Below are 27,902 nucleotides of genomic sequence, written 5' to 3' on the forward strand. Positions count from 1 at the left end.
TCTGTTGGTACCAGGACAAAGCACCTGAGTTCCTACTCACTCTGCATGCTAAACTCACTGAGTCTCCTACATTAACAGTTTTCACTGAAGGAGTCTGAGTCACACTGACCTGGCCCCACGTTTCTGCAAACAAACAGAAAACACAAGATATATAATTAGATCATCTGGAAATGTCATCTTACCTAGAGTTATCCTAACAGATGAATCTGCTTTAAGTAGTTATATTTGAACATTTTGTTATTGGAAAGGCCACCGGCGGTAAGTGTCAACAATTGCTATATATTCCAGTCGCATATGTGTTTTAAGGATGTTATCCATATGAAATATAAATCTAATCCAAATATTTTACAAATTATAATAGTTTTGGTCTATAGCTTAACTATTATTTTGCTATAATTGAGCCCCTCTTCACAACCCTAAATGCACATTGTATCTGATGAGATTATGTGAAGATCATTTTATTCTATTTAACAATAGAATAGATAGAATATGTTTAAGATCACAAAACCTAGTCGTACCTTGAATGCAGACGGCACATGTCAAGATGAAGATGATGGTCACCATGGTTTTTGGAGTCATTGTCACGAGGAACAAGTTTAGGGTTCAACTTGCAGAACTATAAACTCTCCCTGAGAACCGAAGCGTGTCCTTCAAACATAAAGCCTCCTCTCTATGCAAATCATGATCCTCCTGCTGTTAAATATAATACTGGCTCTGGCTGCCTTTAAGTGTGTTTGAGAAAACAGTTCATGTGGTACATGGTCAGGTGTTACACAACATTAAAGCTAGTCTTTGCCTGAATAATAAAATATGTTGGCTAATTTCCTTGTCCTTGAGCAAGTGTGTGAATGGGTGAATGTTATGCATAATCATTGTAAAACACCTTGGATAAAGGCACTGTATAAATGCACCACTTTTTTAATAGAGGTAATAGCTGTTACGTTTAAGATTATTTGCATAGAGAAAACTTTATATTTGAAGGACACACTTCAGTGCTCAGGGAGAGTTTATAGTTCACGACTGAAGCTTGTTCCTCGAGACAATGACTCTGAAAGCTATGTGTTTGACGGTCATCTTCATCTTGACATGTGCCGTCTGCATTCAAGGTAATACTGACACGTTTATAAATCTACTACCCTTGATCCAAATTTTGTTTGGATTTAACTTAATTTAAGAACAGAACTTTACAAATAACAACTTAAAGCTGATTAATTTGTTAAACATTTTACCCTTCCATTTAAAAACAACAACACTAATCACAGAGGGTCTTTATATATTTGTTTGTTTGTTTGCAGAGACCTGGGGCCAGATGAGTGTGACTCAGACTCCTTCAGTGAGAACTGTTAATGTAGGAGACTCAATGAGTCTAGCATGCAGGACCCAGTACTCGATGCAAGACCGTTTGGATATACTTATTGGACATGGATGTGGATGTAGTTTATACTTTATAGTAGCATGGCTGGAGTCATGCAAATAGAGCCGCTTATCCAAAGGAGCTATTGCTCAGGAATTATACCCAGAGTGTTAACCAGTCTGTGTTCTTGGATGAATTAGGAACCCTAAAGAGGTCTTACTGTATGAAACAACTGATTGACCCTGCTGATGTGTGATGTCTGTCCATCACATCAAAAAGGTATATCTGGATTACAATCGTAACAGCACATTTTAAGTAATATAAATAACAGATATGCTTCCGAATTAAAATATAATATAAGTTACTCCTTAGTGCTGTTCAGTAGCGTACAGTAGGATTGTGAGAGGGTGGAGTCATTCATGTGGAGCAGAGGTTTTTGTACGATGAGTGAACCAGAATGGATCACTGTGGTGGACTTTCGGTGGAGGCACGAAACTCATTGTCAAAAGTAAGTATACTGATTTGTTTATCTTTTGTTCCATTTATCTTCGTGTTTTGTTGATGACTGACCTGACTATTATAATGATCTGAAAGCATTTATGGAAGATTATTATTATTATTATTTTGTAAAGGGTTACTGAATAGTGTAACATCACCAGCGTGAACTAAAAACTTTAATTAATGAAAGATTTACTTTTGTAATTTTATTACAAATATAGTTCTACATGAGTCATGACATACAATGATAGCATTACAAGAAATACTTTAGTTTCAAATTAAACAGTAAAGCAATTCATCAGTAGTAACATGCTTAGTAAGTATTACTAACGCATTTCAACAATGTTAACTCATTACTGTAATGGTCTCTCATTGTACAACAGTAGAGGAAAACTAGAATTGACAAAACATTAAATGAAATAAAAAAACAAGGCTTCACAAAAAAAACCTAAATAAGACATTTGGGGTGGATATTAAATCTTACCTTCCAATCTTTTTATCTGTGCTAGTTTTAAGCCCTTTTGTTAAATTAGTTTTTAAATAGCGAAAGTACTATTACCAAGCTATACATTGCAACACATCACAATGCGACCCATTCATTGTGAGCTTATTGATCTGCTATTTTTGCTACTTTTTGAATCTCTCTGTACACCTAACTTAATAGAAAAATATGCTTAACTAGCAAACCCGTTTTAAAAATGAATTAAAACACTTGAAATTCAAAAATAATAAAAATAATAAAAATGCAACACCATAATAACAGTATTGAATTAAACTGTCTCTGTTCCTATTCATGCTCTAGTGCTGTGTACTAACAATGAAGTATGAAGTAAATAATGAAGTAAATCTCCTCTATTGGTAACATGTGTTACCGTATAATGGCGTATATGATGCTTTGCTGAACATACAAAGCGATGTGAAGTTGATTCATGGTCTGCTATTCTGTCCAGCTGGTGTGACGGTCAGGCCCTCCGTCTCTCTGCATCCTCCATCTACTGAGCAGCTCTCCGCCGGGGACTCGGCCACCCTGGCCTGCCTGCTCAGTGGCTACAGCCCCCCTGGAGCCCAGGTGAGCTGGGAGGTGGACGGGAAGCAGGTGACGGCCGGGGTCCTGACCTCAGAGGAGGTGGAGATGAGCGGCCGCTGCGGCCGCAGCAGCACCCTAACCCTGAGCAAGGCCCTGTGGGAGCAGGGGCAGGTGTTCGCCTGCAAGGTCAGCCATGAGGGAGACGCACTGTCCACTGACATCACCAGGACACAGTGTGGGAAGTAGAGACTTCAAAAGATGTATGGCTTTATAGAAGCTTATAGGAAAAGGAAAGCAAATAAAAATGCATGTTAAGTAATGTCACTGTTTGTTTTTCCTTATTACTCTCCATAGTGTCAGAGGCATTACTGTTGCTTTATGTTTATGTATGGTCTGCTTTAAGAAATAGCAAATACTGTCATCAGGGTTGGATTTCCACTTATCCACAATGACTTAATGACAATGTCAATAGAGATTACATGTCCATTGTTCAGAAATGAATAAAACAATTAAATTACAAAACAACAGGATTTTGTTTTTAACCCATTCTGGGCGGGAACCCCCTTTGGTGTTTTAACTAAGCATTATGTTATACTTTAGCTATTGAAAAATAGCAGATCTACAAGCTCATAGCGCGCCACCGAGTGGCGCGCCACGAGCTTGTAGGTCTGCTTTTTTTGAAAAATCGTAAAAATGCGGCACAAAAAGACATCAGGCCTAAATGGGTTAAGATATGTAATTGTTTGTAATTTATTCGTGCACTCAGCGTGGGCTAGAGATATGCTCTGACTACTGGCTTTGCTGAAGTTTGCTCAATGCGTATGGAAATGAATGGCCTTCACAAAACAATAGCTAATAAAAATAAATGTTGCTGTCATTCATATTTATTCTAACACTTTATTCTAACACTTTGTCATTAATACACTAACAGTGGGATGAGCCTAAACATTAAGTATATAATTTGTTGTTCAACATAACAAAAATAGCTCATCTATACAAGCTTACAACACATTACACCGCAAAACGTGTACAGCTATTTTCACTATAAATACCAAGGTTGAATAATGCATTTCAGTCAGGACAACTCAAGAATGGATGGAATATATATTTATTGAATAGCAATATATTTATTATGGTTTGGCGATGAATTGGATCTGCTTTTAGGTACTGAGATCAAGCGCATCAGTCCTTCAGACCAAAACTTTTGGTCATTTTATCATCTACTCAGACTTATGCACACCCCAGACGGTTTTTAAGTTACTTGATTCAGTAATTAGATATTTGATATTCATTTTAGCTGCCCCCCCCCCCCCCCCCTCTTCTTATACAAACCCATTATAACTTCAAAATCCATTTTAACCATAGATTCATCGAAAACACCCAACCTTTTTTATGGTGACTGATAGTGCTTTTTCATTTACTGTTCTTATTTATTTTTAATAATTATTTTGGAAAATAACCTCCATGACCCCCTCACGTATTGGAAGGACACTATCAGTCACCAGAAAAAAGACAAGAATCTATCTTGGTTAAAATGGAGTTTGAATTTACAATGGGTTTGTATAGGAAGGACAGATAAAATTAATATCAAATATCCAAATACTGAATCAAGCAACTTAAAAACTGTCTGCGGTGCTCACATAAGCCTGAGTAGACTCTAAAATGACCAAAAGTTTTTTGAAAGTGAAATATCCCTTTAAATTGGTCTAATCTGTAATCTGTTTGCAGGTATTTAAAACATGATATAGGATATTGGATTGTGTAGATGACAAATTCAAATACAACTGTATCTGCTCTATCGCTGTAGTTTTCTGCAGAAAATGCCTTTGCCTCAATACCCAAAAGCGTCACTTCGCGAATTGCGCCACGATGCAAGCTCGCAGATTTTCAATATCACTATTTCTTAAACATTTGTTTTCTAATTTAGGGATTTATTTATTTATTTAATTTAATTTGTATTTTTTGAAAAATGTTGTTGTCCACTCATGAAAACGTGTGCATTTTAAAATCATAATAACTAATGATAACCTTTAGGAAATAAAAAAATAAGGGGTTATTCACGCACGACCCCCGGACATGGATTCGTGACCACATGGGTCCTGGCCCACTGTTTGGGAAACACTGGTTTACAGTATAACAAGCACAGACAGATCAGAACAGTACAGTATGTGTTCCACGAAGCGTTCAAACCCGACGGGGTGTTTCCTGTCTTTGTACATGCAGCTGGGGGACAGGTGAACATCTGGGAGCAGCCATGCTCTATTCTGGCCGGCAGCTCAAACCACTGCACCATGACACTATGCAAATCACTATGGAAACATATAGCCACTATAGATGGATGAGAACCATTCATTTCTGCTCGGTGTGATCTATATTCGGGTCGGGTCACAGGAGAACCCAGTGAACCTTGAAAAGGCAAATCTGAGTCCCCTGGGACAGTTGACATTGTAACAGTTGGTTCAGACAGTGTCACTTTCCGAGCAGATGTTACGAGTTTCACTGCTATAATATAATCATTTGGAAATGGGAGAGTTGTGGGCTGTGGCATGATCCAAACAATACATTTTCTTTTTCTTTCTTTGTAGCTTTTAGGAAGGCACTAGTCCTGCTTGCATATTGAGGTGCACTGTTGCATGCTTGCGCCATTGACTAAGTATAAAATAGGGATTGAGGATCACTTCATGGATTTATTTCTCAGTCGCCACAACTGTTTATGCACATACAGCAGAGTTTGATTGATTGATTGATTGAAGAATGTATTAACAGTTTGCAGAATTACAGTACATTTCAAGCACAAACTCAATACAAAGGCTGTTAACTGTGAGTGGACGACCCAATTAAGCAGTACACTTGTTTCCAATAGGGTCCACCATGTTCAAATCATCAAAACATTTAGAGACGTACAAATAGACACTTCTATAGACAGAACAGGAATTCATCATAAAGGAGGTAAAAAGGGAAAAGAAACATATACAGTGAGGGGAAAAAAAGGGGTGGGCGGTGGGGGGGATTCACGTTCAGCTCCGTTAATTTGTTTGTTTTCCTTGGAGGAGCTGCGTTGGGTCCCCAAGTTGGCTCAGTGGCCATACCTTGAGTTGGCTGTGTGGCCGCGACCGTCTCTTGTGTTGTCCTTGCGTTCGTGTTTGAGGGATTCCGATTTTACAGGGGCCAGTTTCGAATTGCAGCCGTCCGTAGGTGCCCTTTGAGAGCGGTTTTGAAAGAGTCAAGGGATTCGCATGTCTTAATGACAGTTGGTAGGGCGTTCCACATTTTGGTGGCATAGGAGCGAAAAGAATTTAGTCCCTTGTTTGTGCCGAATCTGGGTTGTACATGGTTCGTTGCACTCCCTCTGGTGTTGTGGGTGTGGACTTCGTTAACATTAAGGAAGTATCTAGACAGGTACATGGGTATCTTGGTGGTGTATCGAATCTTGTGGACCAGACCCATTGCAAGATGCTGTACTCTGTCGTCGACCCTAAGCCATTCCAGCCTGTCGAAGTGGGCAGGGGTGAGGTGGGTTCGGGGGGCTAGGTCAAGTAGGAGCCTGACCAGTTTGTTTTGGGAAGTCTGGAGCCTGGTTTTAAGGGCCTGTACCTGCTGTGGTACCAGGAGGTGCATGCATAGTCAAAGAAACCCTGTACAAGGGCTCCTGTTAAGGTCTTCAAGGTGTTTTTGTTGACCAGTGAGGAGATCCTGTGAAGGAATCTTGTTCTATGGTTGACCTTTTTGATTACGTTGGTGGCCATTTTATCACCGGAAAGATTAGCCTCCAGGATGGAACCTAGGTAGGTAATTTCATCTTTACGTGTGATAACATTGTCACCCACTTTAACCAAGAAGCCATTTGCCTTGCTGAGATTACTATTAGAGCCAAAGAGAATGGATTCAGTTTTTCCCAGGTGTAAAGATAGTTTGTTATCAGCGAGCCAGGTGCAGATTCTACCGAGTTCAGAGCTGAGGGCATTTTCAACCTGCAGTTTGTCCCTGTCCGAGACCAGCAGTGCTGAGTCATCTGCGAACAGGAACAAGTTGCAGTCACAAGCTGAAGTCATGTCGTTTACATATATTAGGAACAGTAGAGGCCCTAGTATGCTTCCTTGTGGAACGCCACAGCTCACTGGGAGGGGGGGGGGACAGTGTTCCGTTCACTTCCACCATCTGTTCTCTCCCCTCCAGGTAGGATTGCATCCAGCTCACTGATGTGCTATCGAAACCAATTGCTTTTAGCTTGTTAACCAGTATGGAGTGGTTCACGGTGTCAAAAGCCTTTTGGAGGTCCAGCATGACCATGCCGCAGTATTTGCCAGCGTCCACCTCTTGTTTGATGTGGTCGCTCAAATAGAGAAGGCATGTGTCAGTGGAGTGGGATGTTCTGAAGCCAGATTGGAACTCGTACAATAATTTATTAGTGGCAAGATACTTTTCAACCTGTTCATAGACTATTTTTTCCATCACTTTCGAGATGGAACTAAGAATAGAAATAGGGCGGTAGTTGCCGGGGTCTAATTTACTCCCTTTCTTGTGCAAGGGGGTTACTTTGGCCAGTTTGAAATCTTGGGGGACCTGTCCCTGTTTGATGGAGAGGTTTACTATGTGGGTGATGATTGGAGCTATAGAGATGGCTGAGTCTCTGAGAAATTTGGAGGGAATGTTGTCATGGCCTGTGGCCTTGTGGGGTTGGAGGGCACTCAGTTTCTTAATTACCTCATCAGTTGTTACCATAACTAGTTTAAAATCGTCTTTACAAACACCTAGGTTTCTGTAGAAGGTTGTAATGTGCTCTACACCAAAGAGCCCAGAGTGGGAGGGCAGTTTGTTAACCAGAGTTGTTGCTATGTTTGTAAAGAAGATATTCAAGTAGTTGGCCACATCAAGGTTGTCAGTGATGAGAGTGTTGTCCGATTTGATGTTTATGTTTGAAAACCTGGTTTTTAGTTTCTGACCATAGCCTAGTTGATTGTTTAGTAGCTTCCAGAGCTCATGAGGATTGTTTTTGTTTTCCTGTGCTTTATCATTGATGAAGTTACTTTTAGCTGATTTGGTCATGGCAGTTACACTGTTTCTTAGCTTGATTCGTTGGGTATTTAGGTTGTTCAACAGGCAGGCAGTGGTAGCGAGCAGACTCGTTCCGTTATTAGCGTGTTTATAAACGTTCTATTCATTTTGAATACATATAAATATAATCGGTTATGGTCGTTTTTTAGTAGGTAGCGGTACATCGCAGCAATGTTTGCAACCTCCAATCTGCCCTAACCTCGCGTCACCAGGCTTTCCTGCGATTGGCCTTCAGAAGTGTATACGTCATCAACAGTCGCCGGAAAAACCGTCCACAACATCACACATGGGGGCTCATTTCTCTCTCCTTTCACATTCACACCTCAGTCTCTAACCTTGTATTACTCTATGATTCACACACAGTGCAGATTAGAATAGTTGTTTATCGCTTATAGGTAATGATTATGACATTTGAGAGCAAGTTGTGTGTGATATTGTTGTTGAAGGCCAAACCCTGTTGAGTGTGTTTGTGAGGGTGTTTATTATGAACGCGTTGCTACATGTTGTGAAAACAATCAGTTTTCGATTATGCAGTGATCATCACCATCGGTTTCTCAACTGTTTGTTCTTACGATCAATGGCGACTAACAACAACAAAACCAATAATATCAAAACTATGATGAATTCAAAGAAAGGCAAGAAGACCAAAGAGTCTAGTCTTCCGACGCTTCGGCATGTCAAAACCAAGGAGAAGAGGAGACTTGGCGGTGGGGACGCACATGGCCCGTCCACTGTCTACCTTCAGGTAACAACATCACTGCTTAATCTCAATATGGGGTCCGGGGACCCCGAGGGGTCTTTGAGCTTCTCAAGGACCACTGGGGATCCTCGGCTAGATGATTAGATGGACCCCTACAGGTCTGTACGCTGAGAAAGTTTTCATTTGGTTCCATACACTCGAGTTATGTGGATCCCATGACCTTGATATACAATGCATGCGAAAGTGTGGGGGTCCTTAGTTGAAATTAAAAAGTTTGAGAACCACTGTCGGCTAAAAAAAATAAAAGGTTATCAAAGTTATCAATTATCAAAGTAAATTGATCAGTTTGATTAACAGATGCACATAAACTTGACTAACCTGCAGGTGGTGTCTTCAGGGAGCAGGGCCAACGCTGCAGCACTCTATGTCTTCTCAGAGTTCAACAGGTAACTATATCACCGCTGGCGCTGAAAGAAGTACTCTGTTCTGTTGTTTTACTTCAGTAAAATAGAAATTGGGTACCACAATGGCTGTATTAATGCAGTGGCTCAGGAGGTTGAGCTTTCGCTTTGGGAACCGGAAGGTTCCCAGTTTGATCCCAGGCTCCCCCAGAGTTACTGTCGAAGGTAGCCGCAATTTGCAACTCTAGATTTCTTTTATAATGGGATGAATCTAGAGTTACAATACCCTCCATTGACTCCCCACTCATCCATTTGCGTTTGCGATCTGCTTGTCTTAAACAACGTTAAACTCACCAACATTGCAGCTGTAGTCCAAACTTGAATTATCCTCTTTCAATCTGCCGAGCTTGTTTTTCATAAAAATCCCCCGTAGACATGTTATGAGCTACTTTCTGTCAAGAAGATGAAATGTTGGAGTTTGGAAGCGCTCGTTTTTATTATGGGGTCGCGCTGCTGCCTCCTGCATTATGTGCAAATGCGAAACAGATGCATGCAGGGCAGTTCAGTGAATTACGACGAGCGCTTCCAAACTCCAGCACTTAGAAAAAGAATCACTTGCACAGAATTTCTTGACAGAAAGTAGCTCATAACATGTCTACGGGGGATTTTTATGAAAAACAAGCTCGGCAGATTGAAAGAGGATAATTCAAGCTTGGACTACAGCTGCAATGTTGGTGAGTTTAATGTCGTTTAAGACGAGCAGATCGCAAACGCAAATGGATGAGTGGGGAGTCAATGGAGGGTATTGCAACTCTAGATTCATCCCATTATAAAAAAATCTAGAGTTGCAAATTGCGGCTATGTCGAAGTGTCCTTGAGAAAGACACTGAAATCACTACCCTAAAGCTCCCGATGAGGAGGTTGGTGCCTTGCATGGTTTCCTCCGCTATCGGTGTGTGAATGGGTGAATGCATAATCATTGTAAAGCGCCTTGGAAAAAGGTGCTATATAAATGCACCATTTACCAATACCAGCAGTGGGAAAAGTACTTTGTTTTTACTTAAGTGAAGGTAGCATTACCACAATGTAGAAATACTGTTACAAACAGTTCAGAATTGTACTACAATAATACATACCGGTAATTATTTATCACTTAATGTATGTTTTGTATTAAGTAAGGACGCTGTCAAATCATTATTATAGTTAAGTACTAAAAAGTACAATATGTCCCTCTGAGATGTAGTGGAGTAGAAGTATAAAGAATCAAATAATATTCAAGTAACATAAAAGTACCTCTTAAGTTTCTGTCCACCTCTGATAAATGCTTATTTTCCTCCGCACTACCTCAGGTACCTGTTCAACTGTGGTGAAGGCACACAGAGGCTCATGCAGGAACACAAGTAAGCCTGCTTTGATGTATAGTTTATGGTTCTCAAACCTTTTAATTTCAAGGACCCCCGGTTTGGTATAATGCATATAATGCTTGGACCCCCATAATTCTGACAGTGTACAAATGGAACCAAATGGACCTGTGAATGCAAAGAAATCACCATGAACCCGTCAGACAATTAACAAAATGGCGTCCGTGTTGTTTTGCTATTGACAGGTTGAAAGCTGCTCGTCTGGATAACATCTTCTTGACCAGAGTGAGCTGGCCGAATGTTGGGGGTTTATCAGGTCCGGCACACACCCGACACTTATTAAATCCCCCACAGTTTTTCTGTGTGTTGTGATGAAGTTATTCTCGTTATACGGTGGTGATACTCGTGTGGAAATTTGCAGATCAACAGCGCATCATGAACGTGTTGTGGGCTTGTTGATCGGCTACTTTTGGCGAGCGACATTTTTGTGTGACAAAGTATAAATCAGGCTTATATTTGAAATCCCAATTCAATGTACTTTTGTCACATTGTGAAATTCTCTGTTGTATAAGACCCACATGTGGGTCGCGGACACATTATGTGTTTTTTTTTATTATATTATTCCAAAACATAAAAAAAAAAACATTCCCAAAAAGCAGAAATTTTCATGAATTAAAAACAAAATTCTATAAATTTGATAACAAGAAGTCATGAAAATAGCCAAACTACAAGCTCATAACGTGCCGCTTCGCGCTGCATTGTGAGCTTGTAGGTCTGCTATTTTCACTAGATTGGGTCCCGGGCAAACGTCTTATTTCTTTTTTGGGTCTCGAGCTAAATAGTTTGGGAAGCACTGTAGTATACACAGAAATAATAATTCTGTTTGGAGGCCTGTATGTGTCATCAGGACAGCGACAGGCTTGTTAAGCATCCACCTTCCAGCTGTGTGATGATGATTGTGTTTTTCTTGCTCCAGGGATGATACTGACCCTGAAGGACACTGGTGTCCCAGAGTGTGTGCTCTCTGGACCCCCGCAGCTGGTGAGTGAATGAGCGTGTTTCTGGGAAGGATTTGGATGTTACTAATATACGTCATATAGTTTTTGTTTCCACCAAATTTGCTTTTAATTTTATGTCATATTTTATCCTCATGTCTGTCTGTCCCTTTTCAATAAAAAAGGAGAAGTACCTGAATGCCATCAAGGTGTTTTCGGGATCACTGGAAGACATCAAACTATGTATGTTAACATTAATCAGACTCGTATGATGGTCCATCATCAACAGTGATCTGTTGGGTGGATGATGCCATTTTTATTTACTGTGTTTATTATAATCTCCCAGCGGTTCGACCGTATACCGAAGAGCCATACTCGGATGACACAATGACGGTCTTTCAAGTGCCCTTATTTGGTGAGTTATAATGCCTAGTGTAAATGAGTGATATCTAAATGTAAATGTATCAATCAATGTCAAGGATTCTGGAGCTAGTAGTAAGTAAATGCTAGTAAACAAACCGTTTCATGTGCCCACGTTCATCCCAAATGGCAGCACCACTCATGTCCTGCAGGTGGAGCCATTCTCATGTTGGAAGAGACACTTGTAACAGGTGTAAATACACTTTGGGTGCGAGTTAATTATCTATTAGAATGGTTTTACATAATTATGCTAGCTTTTACCTTTCTAAGAGTCTGGATGGACCTAAACTGTATGTATATCTGTTATATATATATATATATATATCTCACTGACCTTAACCACTAAAACAGTGGTCTTCCGGACTACCCCTGTAGTAGTTCTAAATGGACTGTCATTGGGTTGACCAAATGGACCCCGTCACCCCAGCGGGTGTATTTGATTCCATTTGTACACTCTCTGAGTTATAATAAGACTGACGATTTTACAGTGTACATTGGGGTCCTAGAGATAAAAAAATGGGATCTGGGGGGGGGGGGGGGGGTCTGAATCACTTCAAGCCAATCCCATATATATATATATATATATATATATATATAAATGCACCATTTACCACCAGCCATGGCTGTGTGTGGAGATTTTAAAGAATCTGAATCTGTCAGTGTCGCCATCGCCATTGTTCTGCAGCTCAGTCGACAGACAGCGGCACAAACCTCTCAGCCAGGTCGGCACAGAACAGCACATCCCAGACGAAGGCAGGAGACCAGGGTGTTCATACCAACAGCTGCACGGACAGGAGGTCTGGCAGTCCAGGTGAGCACCAAGGGACACATGGTCCTCCTCAATGCTTTTGACTTCTAGAGCACTGTGATTTATCTCTTAATGCCAATGGTGCTGTGTGCCCTCACACAGTATATTTGCATATGTGTAAATAATATGTAAATAAAACATACCCCACACAGGCACCTGACACTTAACATGTTAAGATTACACACCAAAACATAATGAACACATTACACACATGCACGAAGATGCTTATATATGGTATAATGCACGCATATATTATTATTCCCCCCCCCCCCCCCCTCTAAATTTAGTGCAGCAAATTATTCGTACCCCTTTTTTCTCCTCAATGTATTCATTATGCCAATTGATTCCTCCCCAGTGCCACACACATTTCTTTGTTGTCACTACTGCCATATCCTACTGACACATTGGATGTAGAGCCTTCGTCCTATTCCTTCCGCCCAACACAAATATCACCCTCCCCGGCTTTCCTCCCCCGAACACGGGCCAATTGTGTTCGCATAGACGCCCGACAAAGCACTACGGTGGATTCGAAACTACAACCTCCGTGGTGGTGTGCATGGACCTTTACCACTAACCCACTGAGCTGCCTTGAACACAAATATTATATTGTCTCTGTCAGGTGGAAACGTGCCAAATACATATAAATCTGGGGGTGCTTGACATGAAAATGTTTGAGAACCACTGTTCTGTTGTTTAATACGTATACATAATGTTTTATGCATATTTAATATTGTTTGAATGTAGGTGGAATTCCCTTTACAACCAGAGATGCATCCTTGGTGGTAGCATTTGTTTGCAAGGTACTGAATATCAAAATTATTCTCATGGTCACACATAAACAAGCAACACTAGTATTAAGCATGGTTGTATCATTTATTTGTCACACCGTGTGTAAAGGCCTTTACATGGTATAAACGAGGTACACACAGAAATTATCCTTGTAATGATGGTGTCGCATGCTGAAAAAAGCCAATCTACATGCTCACACGACTACACGTTGTGAGCTTATGGATCCGCTGCGACACATTTAAATTTTTGAACGGAATGTTCTCTCCCCATGTTCAGCTGCACCCCAAGAAAGGAAACTTTTTGGTCCCTGAAGCAAAGAAGCTTGGTCTGCCTGTGTAAGTGGACTCTGTATTTTAGATACAAAAGTACATTACCGTTTAATGTGCTCTCTCACTAAAAGTTTGGATTTTGTTCTCTCTCTGTCTCTTGCAGTGACAAAGCAGCCATCGGCCTACTCATTAAACAGCTTAAGGATGGGAAAAGCGTCATTTACGAAGGGAAAGAGGTAGTGATCTAGTTTTTTCAACATCTTATGTAACAGGACTCCTAGTCCTAACACCCTTTCCCCACCTAAATTGGTGTTTTATTTCCTTCTCCAAACGTGGGAAAAACCTTCTAAAATGTACTCCTTTCTCACTGTCTGTAGAGAAGCATGCCATTGCTTTTGTTTTTGTGTTCGATGTCACGAATGAGCACTCATCTGAGCAAGCCATCTAGAAAAATACATTTACCTCAGATTATTTTCCCAGATTGTGTTTTTGGTCAAAATGAGTTGTATTCAACAGCCCATAAATAAAGAAAAGAAATTTCAAAATGTTTTTTCCAGGTGAAAGAAAATACGATCACCCACTCCTCCACACAGCCTTTGTTTACATCCAGTACATCGTGGGTCATGTGGGGCCTTCAAAATAAAGGTTTTCACTGAAAAACACTGGCAGTGGCGTAATAATTAATTATTAAATACCTGGCAGTTAATGTGCTAATAGATTATGTTATTAAATGATCAATTATCGATTCTTTTTGTAATAATCGATTAAATTGATTTGTTCGATTAACTCTTCCATCCCTGGATGCAGGCTATTTTTTCAGAATGTTCACCTATTATGCCATGCCCAGAATAGGGATACAAGGGTTCATGTGGTTAATGCTTGCATATCCGTTGTTCTGTAGATCCGGCCCGAGCAGGTCTGCACTCCCACTGACCCAGGACCAGCCTTCATCATTGTTGAGTGTCCCTCTAAGGAGTTTCTCACAGCCATCTGCAACGATCAGCAGCTAGGCAGGTAAACAACGCTGTGCAGTCCGCAGAAGGGACAGGTTTCCCCTGAGGGCTTTCTGACTGTGTGTGCGTGCGTGCGTGCGCGCTTCTTCCTATGCTGTTATTGTAGCTTTTATTGGTATTGGATTTGTTTTATTTCATTATTATTAATACTATTATTTATGAAGTAAATACATGGTTTGTCTTCATGTCTTGTGTAGTTACCAAACGGGGGGGAGTGAGGACCCTGCTGCATTGGTGGTCCACATCACTCCGGAATCCATCTTGAAAACGGATGAATACAAGGAGTGGATGGAGAGGTACACTCTTTCTTACAGTGTAACACCTAATTTGTTTTTGCGTCGTACAATGTTGTCTCTTGCCAAAAGAACATATCTACAAGCTAACCAGTGCTTGAGCAAGACTCTGACCCCATAATTGCTCCCAATGAGCAGGTTGGTGCCATGAAGGGGTGAATGTAATGCACAATCTATGTAAAGCGCCTTTTGATAAAAGCACTATATAAATGCACCATTTACCATTTACCATTTAGGTTCCCCTCCACCACAGAGCATCTGTTACTCAACGAGCAGACCTGCACTGTCCACAACATCAGAAGCCAAAAGATTCAGGCCCAGCTCAATATGATTCACCCAGAAATCTTTCCAAACCTGCAGCCTTACAAAGCAACGGTAATGCACCAAGTTGGACTTGCTTGCATGACACGTCGCATCATCTCGCATGTGATGAAGCTGAACTAGTGCCCCGATCTAATTTGTTGCACATGTGTAGATTTTTGGAGTGCAGTATTGCCGTATATTCTAAGTCAGTGGTTCCCAAACGTTTTAGTCCGTGACCCAAAACAGAAATGAGTTATTCACCCGGGACCCACACTAGTGAAAATAGCAGATCGGCTATTTTCACTACTTCATTTGTTTTCCAATTCATGGAATTTCTTTTATGTCTTCATGATATTATTTCTTTTTTTTGTAAGATACTGAGTTCTATTGTTGTTCCCCAGGAGAGCCAGGCAGACATGCACGTCCCCACCGTCAGGGCCGAGTGCCTGTTGAAATTCCAGTTCAGACCTGTGATGGAATGGCAAAGGTTGGTTTTGAACTTTCGTCCGCCGGCTGTTTAACAAACATTTCTCCACAACTCCGAGGCGGTCTAGTCACGGAAAACGTTGTGGAATGGAACACTGCATTCACCCTCAGACCTTTTTCCTTTTGTCATACTTCTCAAGAGAAGTAGGAGAAAGGTCCTGCCAAGGTCAAATGAGATATGTAAAGCTGCAATACACTATTTTAATGACACTACATTATTTTAACCTAATAAATTAATGGTGATGATGATGATGAAAATATAATTTTACCCGTGGAGGTGGTTTCCCTGCTTTTCTTTTGACAAATCTAAATAAATCACATGGATTGCAGCTTTAAGAGTCACTTTTCCCCCAATGTTTTGTGGTGTGTGTGGGTGTGTGGGTGTGTGGGTGTGTGTGTGTGTGTGTGTGTGTGTGTGTGTGTGTGTGTGTGTGTGTGTGTGTGTGTGACTGTGGGTGTGTGTGGGTGTGTAGAGATGCAATCCCCTCTTGTGACACAGAGGAGTTTGTGAAAGAAGCTGCAGAGGTCCCAGACTTTATGCGAGAAGTGGAGGAGTGCAGACAGTTCTGCTCCACTGACTCTGCGCTGCTGTCTGGTGAGTTGTGTTTAGGAGAGTAAAGGCCTATTCATACTCCAGTTTTAGGTGATAAGGTGACCACCAAAAACCACAACATGCCGTCACGCCGCGGTGATATAAGCGACCCACCGCTCAACCAAACACATTTCTCTCTTTTACTAAGCATCTTCTGGACAACCGTGTAACTGACCGACTTGACACCGGCACTGCATGCACTCCCTGTGGTGGTGTGGGAATGCCTGTGCCAACTTTGAAGTCGGTGGGGCGAATGCTTATCGAGTTGCGTGGATTACAGATGTACACACAGTGTCACACACACGCACAGCGACATGGTGCATTTATTCTCCCTGGATAAGCAGGCTCCTCACCCGCACACTGCCACCACGTTATGTACTAAAACATTGTTGGTGTCCATATTTTGGGCATGTCATTACTGGCGGAAATTTCCAAATATAAACTAGCCCTACAGGTATTATGCTTAATACTTTATACTCCATTGTACAACGGTGTCGCATGGTAAAAATACCAGATACCTACTTAATCAAATACCAGATCTACAAGCTCACAATCTTGTAGATATGGTATTTTACGCCATGCGACAAGCAATACGACAAACTACAGAGCAGGCTTCATTGATTAGAATCATTGATGGACAATGGTACCGTTGGTCATGGTCCTTTTGAGGAGCAGGTTGTAAGGTTTGTGTAACCGTGTTGTTTCTCATGCAGGACAAGCGGAGAGCTATCCAGAGGTGGTTTTCCTGGGAACAGGATCTGCAGTCCCAACAAAACTGAGGAATGTTAGCGGCACATTAGTCAACATCAGGTACAGCAGACATATTCACTCAGCCTTTTGTCACTTCAAGGACCCCCCCAGTTTGTTGTGCATTAGGCCTTTCAAATAAAAGTACAGAATGCAAAGCTCTCGGCAGGGACGAAATATTGTGGTACAAAAATCTGAGTTCTTCTTGCACTACTGTTGGTGACTTTGTTGTCCATCCAGCCAAAGTCAGTCGCTGATGTTGGACTGTGGTGAGGGGATATTCGGTCAGCTGTGCAGACACTACGGGGACAACGTGGACCAAGTTCTGTCCGGCATGTCAACGGTGTTCATCTCACACATGCATGCTGACCATCACACGGTAGGGAGCCGTTTGCCAATTCTGAAGTAATCATTTTCATACTGGACGACTCTCATTGCATTCCTTGTGTGTGTGTGTGTTATTCCAGGGACTGCCAAACTTGCTCTACCAGAGGAAAAGAGCGCTGGTCAGTTCACTTTCTTTTGTTTTTAAATCCTACACATAATGAGTGTATTACACAATCTAATGTGTATATGTATATGCTAATAAGCTTCTCTGAACCCTGTATAAACCCTTGTAAATAGAAATATTTTAATAGAATAAAGAACATCTATTACTTTAACTACCGTTAAGTCTAGTATTTGACAAAAAAATCCAATTGGTCGATCCTTAATTCATAAGTCATGTGCCAAACATAGTCAAGACTTATCGTGGGGCGTAGCTTCTTGACCCGGCAGATCGGCTATTTTCGGGCTTTGATGTATGACTAATATAAGTGGGTCTTTTACATGTGAGTGACGTGGTCATGTGTGCTCCGTGTAGGAGACTTTAGGGAAGCCCTTCGGGCCCATCTACTTGATGGGCCCGCCCCAGATCAAGACCTGGCTCAACCAGTACCACGACCACTGTGAGGAGATTCTCAGCCATGTCAAGTAGGTGGACACACACTCGTATAACTAGAGGCTAGAAGCCTGACCCATGCCAGATGTTTGGACCCAATCACGTTTCTGTAGAAGTCCTAGAGACCACTGAGTACCAATGCCTTTACCGATATTTTTGTTTTAAAGAGAAAAGAAGAAAAACATTTGGGAACATTTAACTAATAAAAAATGAACACAAATAACTCCTGGATTGATAAAATATTGAATGTGTATACAAACTAAACCATGTGAAAGGAGCTGCAGAGGTCCCAGACTTTATGCGAGAAGTGGAGGAGTGCAGACAGTTCTGCTCCACTGACTCTGCACTGCTGTCTGGTGAGTTGTGTTTAGGAGAGTAAAGGCCTATTCATACTCCAGTTTTAGGTGATAAGGTGACCACCAAAAACCACAACATGCCGTCACGCCGCGGTGATATAAGCGACCCACCGCTCAACCGAACACATTTCTCTCTTTTACTTCTGGACAACCGTGTAACTGACAGACTTGACACCGGGCACTGCATGCACTCCCTGTGGTGGTGTGGGAATGCCTGTGCCAACTTTGAAGTCGGTGGGGCGAACGCTTCTCGAGTTGCGTGGATTACAGATGTACACATCTCGTTTGATATAAATGAAAATGCGCTAGGACGTGTGTACACGTCCTCGCAATCCATCGGTTGGATTAGCTAGAACGGCTCCACACGTCCTACGGTCTAAATGGGTTAAGGCTTGTCCTGTTGTCTGGGAGAAGTAATACATCTTTCCAGACAAGTGCATTAAAAGTTTACTTGTCCGTTGGACAAGTGACTCTTGGTTTAACTTTTTCTGTCAGTGTCCTAAAGGCAGAAGATAATACTAATTCAACAGAGTGGCTTCCAAAGCATTGCTCATGCAGCTGGTTTTCAATGCTAGACATTTGCAATGTATATTTATAGGCCAATATTGTACCAAGTGTTGATACAACATGTACGACTATGGATATTGTTGTCTAGATATGGACTAGTTAGTATGTACAATGTAGGTATATTTTATCTGTACCTTTTGTTCAATACTTTTGCACAACAATTCACTTGACTATTAGTTCATTTCAACCTGAAAATAGCACATCTACAAGCTCGCAACACATCGCAGTGTGTAGTGAGCTTGTAGATCGGACGGATGGATTGGACATGCAATAATGTACACAGATTCTGTGCATTCATTTTAAGATTTTATGCTTTTTTTTCTCAGCTTTGTCCCGAACAAGGCTTTGTGTGAAGGAGCAGAGTTGAACCCGAAGACAGAGTCCTTCATCAAAGCATTACTGAAGACAAACAACCTGAAAAAGGTGTGTGGACTGTGGAACATCAGAGCCATTAATCGCTTTTCTTTGATCAAAGTGCAGATCTGATTTGTAACATGGTAGAAAGTAAAGTACTTTTACTCAAGTACTGTAGTGAATTCATGATGATGTATTATTATATGTTATTAATCTACCCAGCAACACGGCAACGTTCTTAAAATCGGCCCCACCTTTCCCAGCTGCCATATTAAAGTGATTAACACTTTAATGCATTACTAATGGAGCATTATGTAATAATACTTTTACGTTCGGTACTGTAAGCTGATTTGATGCCAATACTTTTTGTACTTTTACCCAAGTAAAATAGATAGATAGAATACTTTATTGGCAGTTTAAGAAAATTACAAAAAATAGGGCCAGGCATTTCTGCATTGTGGTATTGCTATCCTTTTATTTATTTAAATAAAATCGGAGTAGTACTACTTCTCCCATGACTGTAAAACGTCATACAGGTCTCTCCTCCTGTCGTAGGTCCAGGCGTGCCTGGTGCGTCACTGTTGGAGCGCCTACGCCTGCAGCATCACACACCAGTCGGGTTGGAAGCTGGTGTTTTCTGGGGACACCATGCCCTGTGATGCCTTGGTGCACATGGGTCAGTCAGCACGCCTCAACCCAACATCGTTGGCACTTTACTCCGTCTGCATTTAGAGATACAGAACCGTATATGGAGTGTTACATTTGTCATTTCAGAGATCCATATACACAGTAAAATCTTCACGTATCCGTTTCGTATATTCCGAGTTAAATAAAAAATGCAGTAGACCAGTGATTTTCAACCTTTGTAATTTCATGGAACCCCATTTTGATATGAATTAGGTCACGGACCAGTGTTAATTTAACTCTGCGACTGTACAAATGTACACTCTCAAGAGTTACAGACATATAAGTGTCCATTTGGAACCTCTCGTGGTCTCCGGACCTGGCGTTGAGAACCACTGCTTTACGTAATTGTGCAAATATCTTTTCCTTGCCATCGATCGGCTCTCAAAGCAGGCGATGAATCACTTGGGTCTCGTAAGCGTTCCTACGGGATGAAACTTCATTGACTCTTCCATCTAAATAGCGGGAATGGACTGTGTCAATAACCGGACTGGACTCTGTCCAAGTAAATCCTGACCGTGCCGAGTAGCGAGTCCCATGTCTGATCATTATAGATGGATCAGCTCTTCATGCAGACCGGCGCACGCACGCACGCACGCACGCACGCACGCACGCACGCACGCACACACGCACGCACGCACGCACGCACGCACACAGGCTGCTTTATTGATTTCCTTTGGGACAGGACGGGCACTCAGGCAGTGTGTGTGTATCTCCCAAAATAGGGATGGCAGGTTAGAAGTGGTTTTCAAAAATAATAGTTAAATTAAACCGATCGGCTGTACCCACTCACAGGGCGTTGTTGTTGTTGTTGTTGTGAGTGAGCTTGTAGGTCAGCTATTTTCAGAACTGGACACTGTGGTACTGTATGTATGAGTCAGATTTTAGTACTGGTCCATGCAGCCGGCTGTGTGATTCATGTTCATGCCTCAGTTTGGTTTGTTTTTCTTTTTTTTTCTTATTTTAAGGAAAGGATGCAACGTTACTCATTCACGAGGCGACACTGGAAGACGGCCTGGAGGAGGAGGCTGTGGAGAAGAGACATAGGTATGTACATGTCACAGTTAATGTCTGATGGCACGTCTCCACTACGAAGGTTTAAAGGCCTATTCATACTCCAGTTTTAGGTGATAAGGTGACCACCAAAAATGACAACTTGACGTCATAAGCGATTCACGGCCCACCCAAACACAACATGACGTCACCCCGCGGTGATAAGCGATTCACGGCCCACCCAAACACATCTCTGTTTTTACTAACCAGCGTTTCGGTGGTCACCTTTCACCCACAACTGGAGTATGAATAGGCCTTAACCCAGAACCCTCCATCACCTGAAACTTTCCAGAACCCATGAAGTTTTGTGATGTTTACGTTTCCATTCGAAATCGAATCAGAACCAGTTCTGTTCAATTCTTATTTTTAGTGCAACATCACCCTAACGTGGGTCTCACTTCATATACAAAGCAAAACACAATAAGCAAAGCAGTGTATACTGATTTGTAACCACCCCTGAAGAGGGAGTTTCGTCATGAAAACCATGTGTGTCCAAAACTGTCCATTATGTGTTTTTCCAGACTTTTTCCAAAATAGCTAATCTACAAGCTGACCGTGACAACACGTCGGCCAACGGCTTGTGAGTTTGTAGATTGGCTATTTTTTAGCATGTTTTAAAGTGTGTGGTTCCTGTGTCATCACCTCAGCGGATTCCCAGAACTCAGGCTAGTAGGGTAGAGCAGGGGTCTGAGAACCTTTTCTGAAAAGAGTTTGGGAGCAAACCCTGAAGCTGTGAAATTGTGAAGCACGCTTCACTTAAGCAATATTACACTCGAGGGTGTGGGTTAACGTGATTATTGCCACGACAGGGATGCGGTAAGGAAGGAACGAGACGAAGTCTCGTTCCTTCCTTACCACATCACTGAAGTGGCAATAATCACGTTAACCCACACCCTCGAGTGTAATATTGCAATTATACCACAGTTACCCTTAAAACTAAGAGAATCGCTGAAAAAAATATATTTTTTAATGACAGATGTAGTCACTACGACCACAAATGTCCCAATAAACTAGCTAGCCTAGCCACCGAGTTTGCTAGCGCTCTGGGAGAACAGAGCAGCTGAATTCTTTGTTTTGATTAGGTGGTGAATGGTGCTGGTTTAACCCACGGCTAGAAGGCTGTTTCAACCAATCAGATTGCTTCCTCGAAACGACCTGTGGTATAATTAGTTATTTTATTCGGAAAGGAGCCATAGCAGCAGAGTGTCAGCGAGAAATTGTGTTCACAAATGCATTAACACCCTACCGTTGGAAATGCAAAATACCCTCCCCTCAAAAGTTGTTATTGCCATGGAGATAAAGCTCTATTTCAGTGGACAATGGAAATGCTCTCACTGCTGTTTTAAGATTGCAGTCATTTTTTTTTAGCAAATTTGTTACCTGCTACAGTACGTTCTCCCCCAGGATTGCCATTGATTTCTCTTTCCCTTTTTCTTTTCTTTTTTATTTGTGTCTTTTATCAAAGCTGTGCAAGAAGCTGCCTTCTCCTACTCTCAAATCAAGAAAAGAGAGAATGCCTCTGACAAATGCATTGGCTTTTGCAAAGATATTTTGTTGTTGGGTTGCAGTTCCTTGTGTTTTCCCCATACAATTTGTTTTGTTTTTTAATGGATCAATCACACTATGTCTCCCAGTGGGTTTGGTTAACAATTAGTTACTATGTTATTCTTTAAAAATAAATTGCAAAACTAGCCAATGCACTCTATAAGCTAAAACCGCCTGAGTTTGTACATCTGCATTTGCAATTTTGGAATTAATGAATTCATTTTATTTTTGAAAGATTCCGCGTATTTACCCATGATGCGCAAAATAGGAACGCCAAGTTGTTAACCAATGAAACATAGAGCTTGTGACTAAAACTCCATTAGATGCACTGGAACAGGATTTTATTTTTCCCATCATTAAAATGTACAGTTTTGTACATACTGTACAAGGTGTCCACCCGATCGTGACGGTGCGTTAGTCTCATTGCCTGCATGCTTGTGTCCCTCTCCTGGACAGCACCACCTCCCAGGCCATCGGCATCGGCATGCAGATGAAGGCAGAGTTCATCATGTTGAACCACTTCAGCCAGCGCTATGCCAAGATCCCTCTGTTCAGTGAGGACTTCAATGACAGAGTGGGGATATCCTTCGACCACATGAGGGTGAGTTAACCCATTAACCCACTGAGACCTCAGACCAGATTCTACAAATGTCTTCTAAACAGTTTTATGTTTCTACTGTATGTCAGTGGTTCTCAAACCTTTTCATGTCAAGGACGCCAAATATTATATGTTTTTGGCCACGGACCCCCATCTCAAAATGCCCCACCCCCTAAAAACATTTGCTGTGGAAGAATATATATTGAAAGATTTCACGTCACGATTTCTCAAGAGTCAAAAGTAGCAGATCTACTCCCCCCCCCCCCCCCTCTTCTCTCTCCCCTCTCTCTACCCTTCCTTCTATACCCTCTTTCTTCTCTTTCTATGTGTTCTTATTGTCTCCACCAGGCCGAAGGCATGGGGAGAGAGTATGTTTTGTTTTTTATGTTTTTATTTATTTATTTTAAAAATTTGATATTTTGTACCATGCTCTTTTTGCACCTTTTATTTTATTACTTTCTGATGTCATTGGTGTTCGTTTATGTATGGGTTTAAAAAATTGAAAATGTAAGGGAGTGGGCAAGGCAATTTAATCAGAAATGTTATAAATGCTGTCATTCCATGTATATCTAAATAACAACATTGTATATATGATGTGTTTGAAATGACACTATATACTGATGCCTAACTTCTAATAAAAATATCAATGAAAAAAGATAGCAGATCTACAAGCTTGTAGGGCAGCATTTGGTGCCGCGCTATGAGCTTGTAGATCTGCTATTTTTCAACAGCTAATGTTTAAAAGCTACGGTGACACAGATGCGTTCCAGGTCTTAATTTAAGACCCGGGGCAGACTCTACAAAGGCCTTCTAAGTCAGTACTTCCCGAACTACTGACTTGTGCCAAGTCACTCCAAAATGATGTATTTGGCACGGACTCCCATCTGAAAGATTTTTCAAAAATAGCAGAAGCTTGCAGCGCGGCACAAAGTGACTTGTATAGCTGCTATTTTTGAGAACCACTGTTCTAAACCGTTTAAAAGCTATGTTGGCTACGTTGTTGCTATATACACAGTATATCAAATCTAAAATGACACGGATGCTTTCCCAGTTTTAAGGGGTTAACCCATTTAGGCCTGACCTCAAAATTAAAAAAAAATCTTCTAAATCCTCCAGTTTTCTGAAATAAAAAATGTCACGATTTTTCAAAAATAGCAGACCTACAAGCTCGCCACTCGGTGCCGCGCTATGAGCTTGTAGATCTGCTATTTTTCAATAGCTAAATTATAACATAATGTTTAAAACACCAAAAGGGGTTCCCGCCCAAAATGGGTGACAGTGACAGTTTTAATTTCAAGGACCCCCCAGTTTGATATGAGCACAGACCCCGATTTGATACTATTTTTGTTGAACTGTAATCCAATTGTACTCTCTGAGTTAAAGACCCTCATAAGAACCACATCTAGAACCACTAGGTGCCCCAACACCTGTTGTATAAGGCACGTTTATTTGGTTTACAAATAAACTAGCAAACAACCAAATTAAGAAATATAATCTAAACTTTGAATTTCCCATACAGTAGGTATACGTTGGGCACAACCATGTTGAAAACCACAGCTCTAAATTCTTCTTGACCCTTTCCTGCTCACCCCCTCTCCATCTCCTCTACCTCTCCTCCCCACCCCGATTCCAACTCAGATCCGGTTCAGAGACTTCGGCCTCATCCCCAGGCTCATCCCGGCCCTCAAAGCCCTCTTTGCGTTAGAGATCGGCAAGATGGAGGAGCGCAGAGACAAGAGGGAGCTTAGACAGTTACACGAGATGGCCGCCGCCACGGCCAGCGGCTCGGAGCCGCCCCTGTCTGCGGCGGGCCAGGAGGGACACGGTGGCAAACGCCAGCAGGAGGAACCAGTGCCAGAGAACACAGAGGCCAAGAGACTTAAAGCTACCTAGTAGTGTTTCAATGTAAAGGATGGGATCGCTGTTTTTCCAAAATGATTATCCCTTTCGCCTGATTGATGCTGTGTGCCAGTGTGCTTCTAAAAGCTCAATCCATAACTAAATGATTATTATTTTTTCTTCATTGCGGTGGTTATAGTTGACGTATTGTCAAGTAGGACACCTACTGGTTGATGAGAAGTATTGCATGAAACTCTAATGGAGACAATTCACCTTCCAGTACAGCTCAACAGTGAAAATGGCAGCGTTCTCGCAGGGTACCTGCACTCGAATCCTGGGTAGTTAATGAAAGTCGTACCCGTCCGACCAACAGGGACATCTCACAGTATAGTCAAGACATGTCTCCTATATTCTACCAAAACAAATAATCACAAACCCATGCTGTCATTCCCGTGGCTCTGAAGATCTAGTGTGGCAGTTGGTTCACACATGGTTGGGATGTGCTGCAGCGATTGCACAAAGTAGTTCCAAATAAAATGTGATTACCACTGCTATTCAAAACATGTTCTTTTAAGGCCTAAATTATTTCCTCTGGTATATAGCTTCTGCTGTCAGTGTTGTGTGTGGTTCATGTGGTTAAACATAGTGAGAAGATGCAACAGAGAGTTCTGTTTCTCGGAGTGTGTTCACCAGGAAGTCATTGTGGTAACACTTGTTGGCATTAAGTTCTGACTAACAAAACACTTCTACCACTTTCACCTTTTTTGGGCTCATTGCAAAAATGTCCAAAAATAGCTAAAATTGCAGATCTACAAGCTCACATCGTATCCTATGTGGCGTATGTTCTGACATTCATATTTTAATTTATATTTAATTTGTGGGAACACTGATTCATTGGTTTTTGTAGTGTTAGACATGTGTGCAATGTCTCATAAAAAAATATTTCCCCTTTCTTATTCTCCAGCAATCCAGCATTCAGTACAAGTCTATGAATGGCTGATTTTATTTATAATATACAGGCAAAGAACAGGGCAATATGCTTGAAAAACAGCGAACGTATCCTTTACATAACTAGACTTTTTTACTTTACTAACCACATGAGTTGTTTTGTTTGATTAATTGAATTAATTATGTAGGAAAACCTGACATGTGGTATAGTTAAAAGACTTGTTTTCGTATGTGTGGCTTCAGAAAGCATGTATATTTCTTGCATTGCCGTGTATATAGAATAAGTAATTGGCATATTGTTTTTGTTTTCAAAAGATTAAAGCAATACCACATACCTCACTTCATGCAGTCTATGTTTATCTGTACTGCATATTGAAGGGAGAAAAGGGCTGATATTGTTTGGCAAAACAAAAAACACCACTGATGTAGTCATGAAACATGGACATTTCAACAAGTGCTCTGTTAAGGCCTATTCATATCATACTCCAGTTTTAGATGATAAGGTGACCATGGAAACGGTGGTTAATAAAACGTGTTGGGGTGAGTGGTTAATCACTGTGGTGTGATGTCATGTTGTAGTTTTCAGTGGTCACCTTCACCAAAAACGAGTATGAATTGGCCTTTAGTAGCCATCTATACACAACAGTCACCCTGCTGGTGTATAGAGGGCATCCAGGGTGAGGAACAAACCGTATTGAATGCTCATTTTATATTGTCTGTGGCAAAAATGCAATTCCATGAAAATGTCTATCAAAAACCAGCATCATGATGACCCCTGGTTGAGACATATTGTTCAGTGTGCGGGTTCTATCTTAAACCACAACAAACTAAACACACACAATGTGCGTGCACGTCGGTAACGATGCAAGTTGGGAATTCATGCCTGACCCGGTTATGCAATACCCGTTGTGCTTGTCAGAGTACCCAGTGAGGTACCCAATACCACACGACCAATCTTATTTAGGAAGAAACCCTAAATACAAAGGGAATACATCATTGCACATAAAAACGACTCCAGGGTGTCTAATGAAGTACTGTCACCTCATAGACACATGAAAAACTGAAAAAAGAAGAAGATCGTGCCACTCCATCTTTAATACATCAAGTTACTGTAAAGCTACTGACCAGTAGACCTTAATAAGACCTAATAGTTAAAATTACAGTGCAGCATATCTCTGAAACCAAGGATATCATTTAAATAAAATCATATTTTGCCCTCTTCTCTTCATGTTCACAATACAAGGCACCCTTCCACACCTCTGGTGCAGGGAGAAATATATTAATTTGGGGTCACAAATTATGTCTATTTACCAGAACATGTTGTACAGTATGAACACACATGACAGTATGCTTTCTATAATTATATAGCAACAATATAAAGCACAACATTAAAAATGTTGTCTGTATTGGTCTTTTCAGCAAGTAATCAAGTCATAAGGGTTGTGGGCTGGCCAGGTTTCACAGTCAGGAAGTGCAACTTTCAACTGCTATTCTACCAGAATAAGCTATTCTACTCGACGGTAGATAATACGGTAGATAATATATTATTGTATACTCCATTGCATTGACTGCAAATTATCCTATCAAACATAGATGAAAAACTATCTTATTCTTTTATTTGTGTTTTTGCTTTACCTGAAAATTTTCTTTTTTTCTTTTTCACTTTCTATCTTTGAACTGTCATTCTTTTAGTTTTTCTCTTTTTCTTTCCTATTATTCAGCCATGATTGAGGTTCCACAGAAGATTCTTTTGAGAATCGTCGGAGTCACTGAAACCATCACTTTACGATGCCCACAAAATACAGGAACAGTGCTTTACTGGTATAAGCAAAGTCCTGGACATATGCTGCAACAGGTTTCTGGCTCAGCTTATTTACATGGACAGTTTAACAACTCACGCTTCATTG

At 41.2% G+C, this 27,902-nt stretch overlaps 1 protein-coding gene and 1 gene segment (V, D, J or C); both read left to right on the forward strand.

Annotated features, from left to right (window-relative positions):
- The first annotated feature begins 1,042 nt into the window (after window positions 1-1,042).
- On the forward strand, window positions 1,043-3,302 carry LOC306937070 (Ig lambda-2 chain C region-like). The segment is given in 3 exons: window positions 1,043-1,106; window positions 1,803-1,862; window positions 2,803-3,302.
- A 4,882-nt stretch (window positions 3,303-8,184) lies between these two features.
- On the forward strand, window positions 8,185-26,334 carry elac2 (elaC ribonuclease Z 2). The gene is made up of 25 exons (XM_079521100.1): window positions 8,185-8,679; window positions 9,019-9,080; window positions 10,385-10,435; window positions 10,642-10,712; window positions 11,373-11,437; window positions 11,577-11,634; window positions 11,738-11,806; window positions 12,497-12,622; window positions 13,364-13,419; window positions 13,685-13,743; window positions 13,841-13,913; window positions 14,579-14,691; window positions 14,888-14,986; window positions 15,220-15,358; window positions 15,688-15,773; window positions 16,246-16,367; window positions 17,078-17,174; window positions 17,352-17,490; window positions 17,579-17,617; window positions 17,974-18,083; window positions 19,301-19,397; window positions 19,884-20,004; window positions 20,981-21,059; window positions 23,067-23,211; window positions 24,847-26,334. Exons 1-25 carry the CDS (start codon window positions 8,419-8,421, stop codon window positions 25,099-25,101), a joined length of 2,592 nt encoding a protein of 863 aa, XP_079377226.1. The 5' UTR covers window positions 8,185-8,418; the 3' UTR covers window positions 25,102-26,334.
- The last annotated feature ends 1,568 nt before the right edge of the window (window positions 26,335-27,902 follow it).

This window comes from Electrona antarctica (genome assembly GCF_951216825.1).
Source record: "Electrona antarctica genome assembly, chromosome: 14".
Lineage (NCBI taxonomy): Eukaryota > Metazoa > Chordata > Actinopteri > Myctophiformes > Myctophidae > Electrona > Electrona antarctica.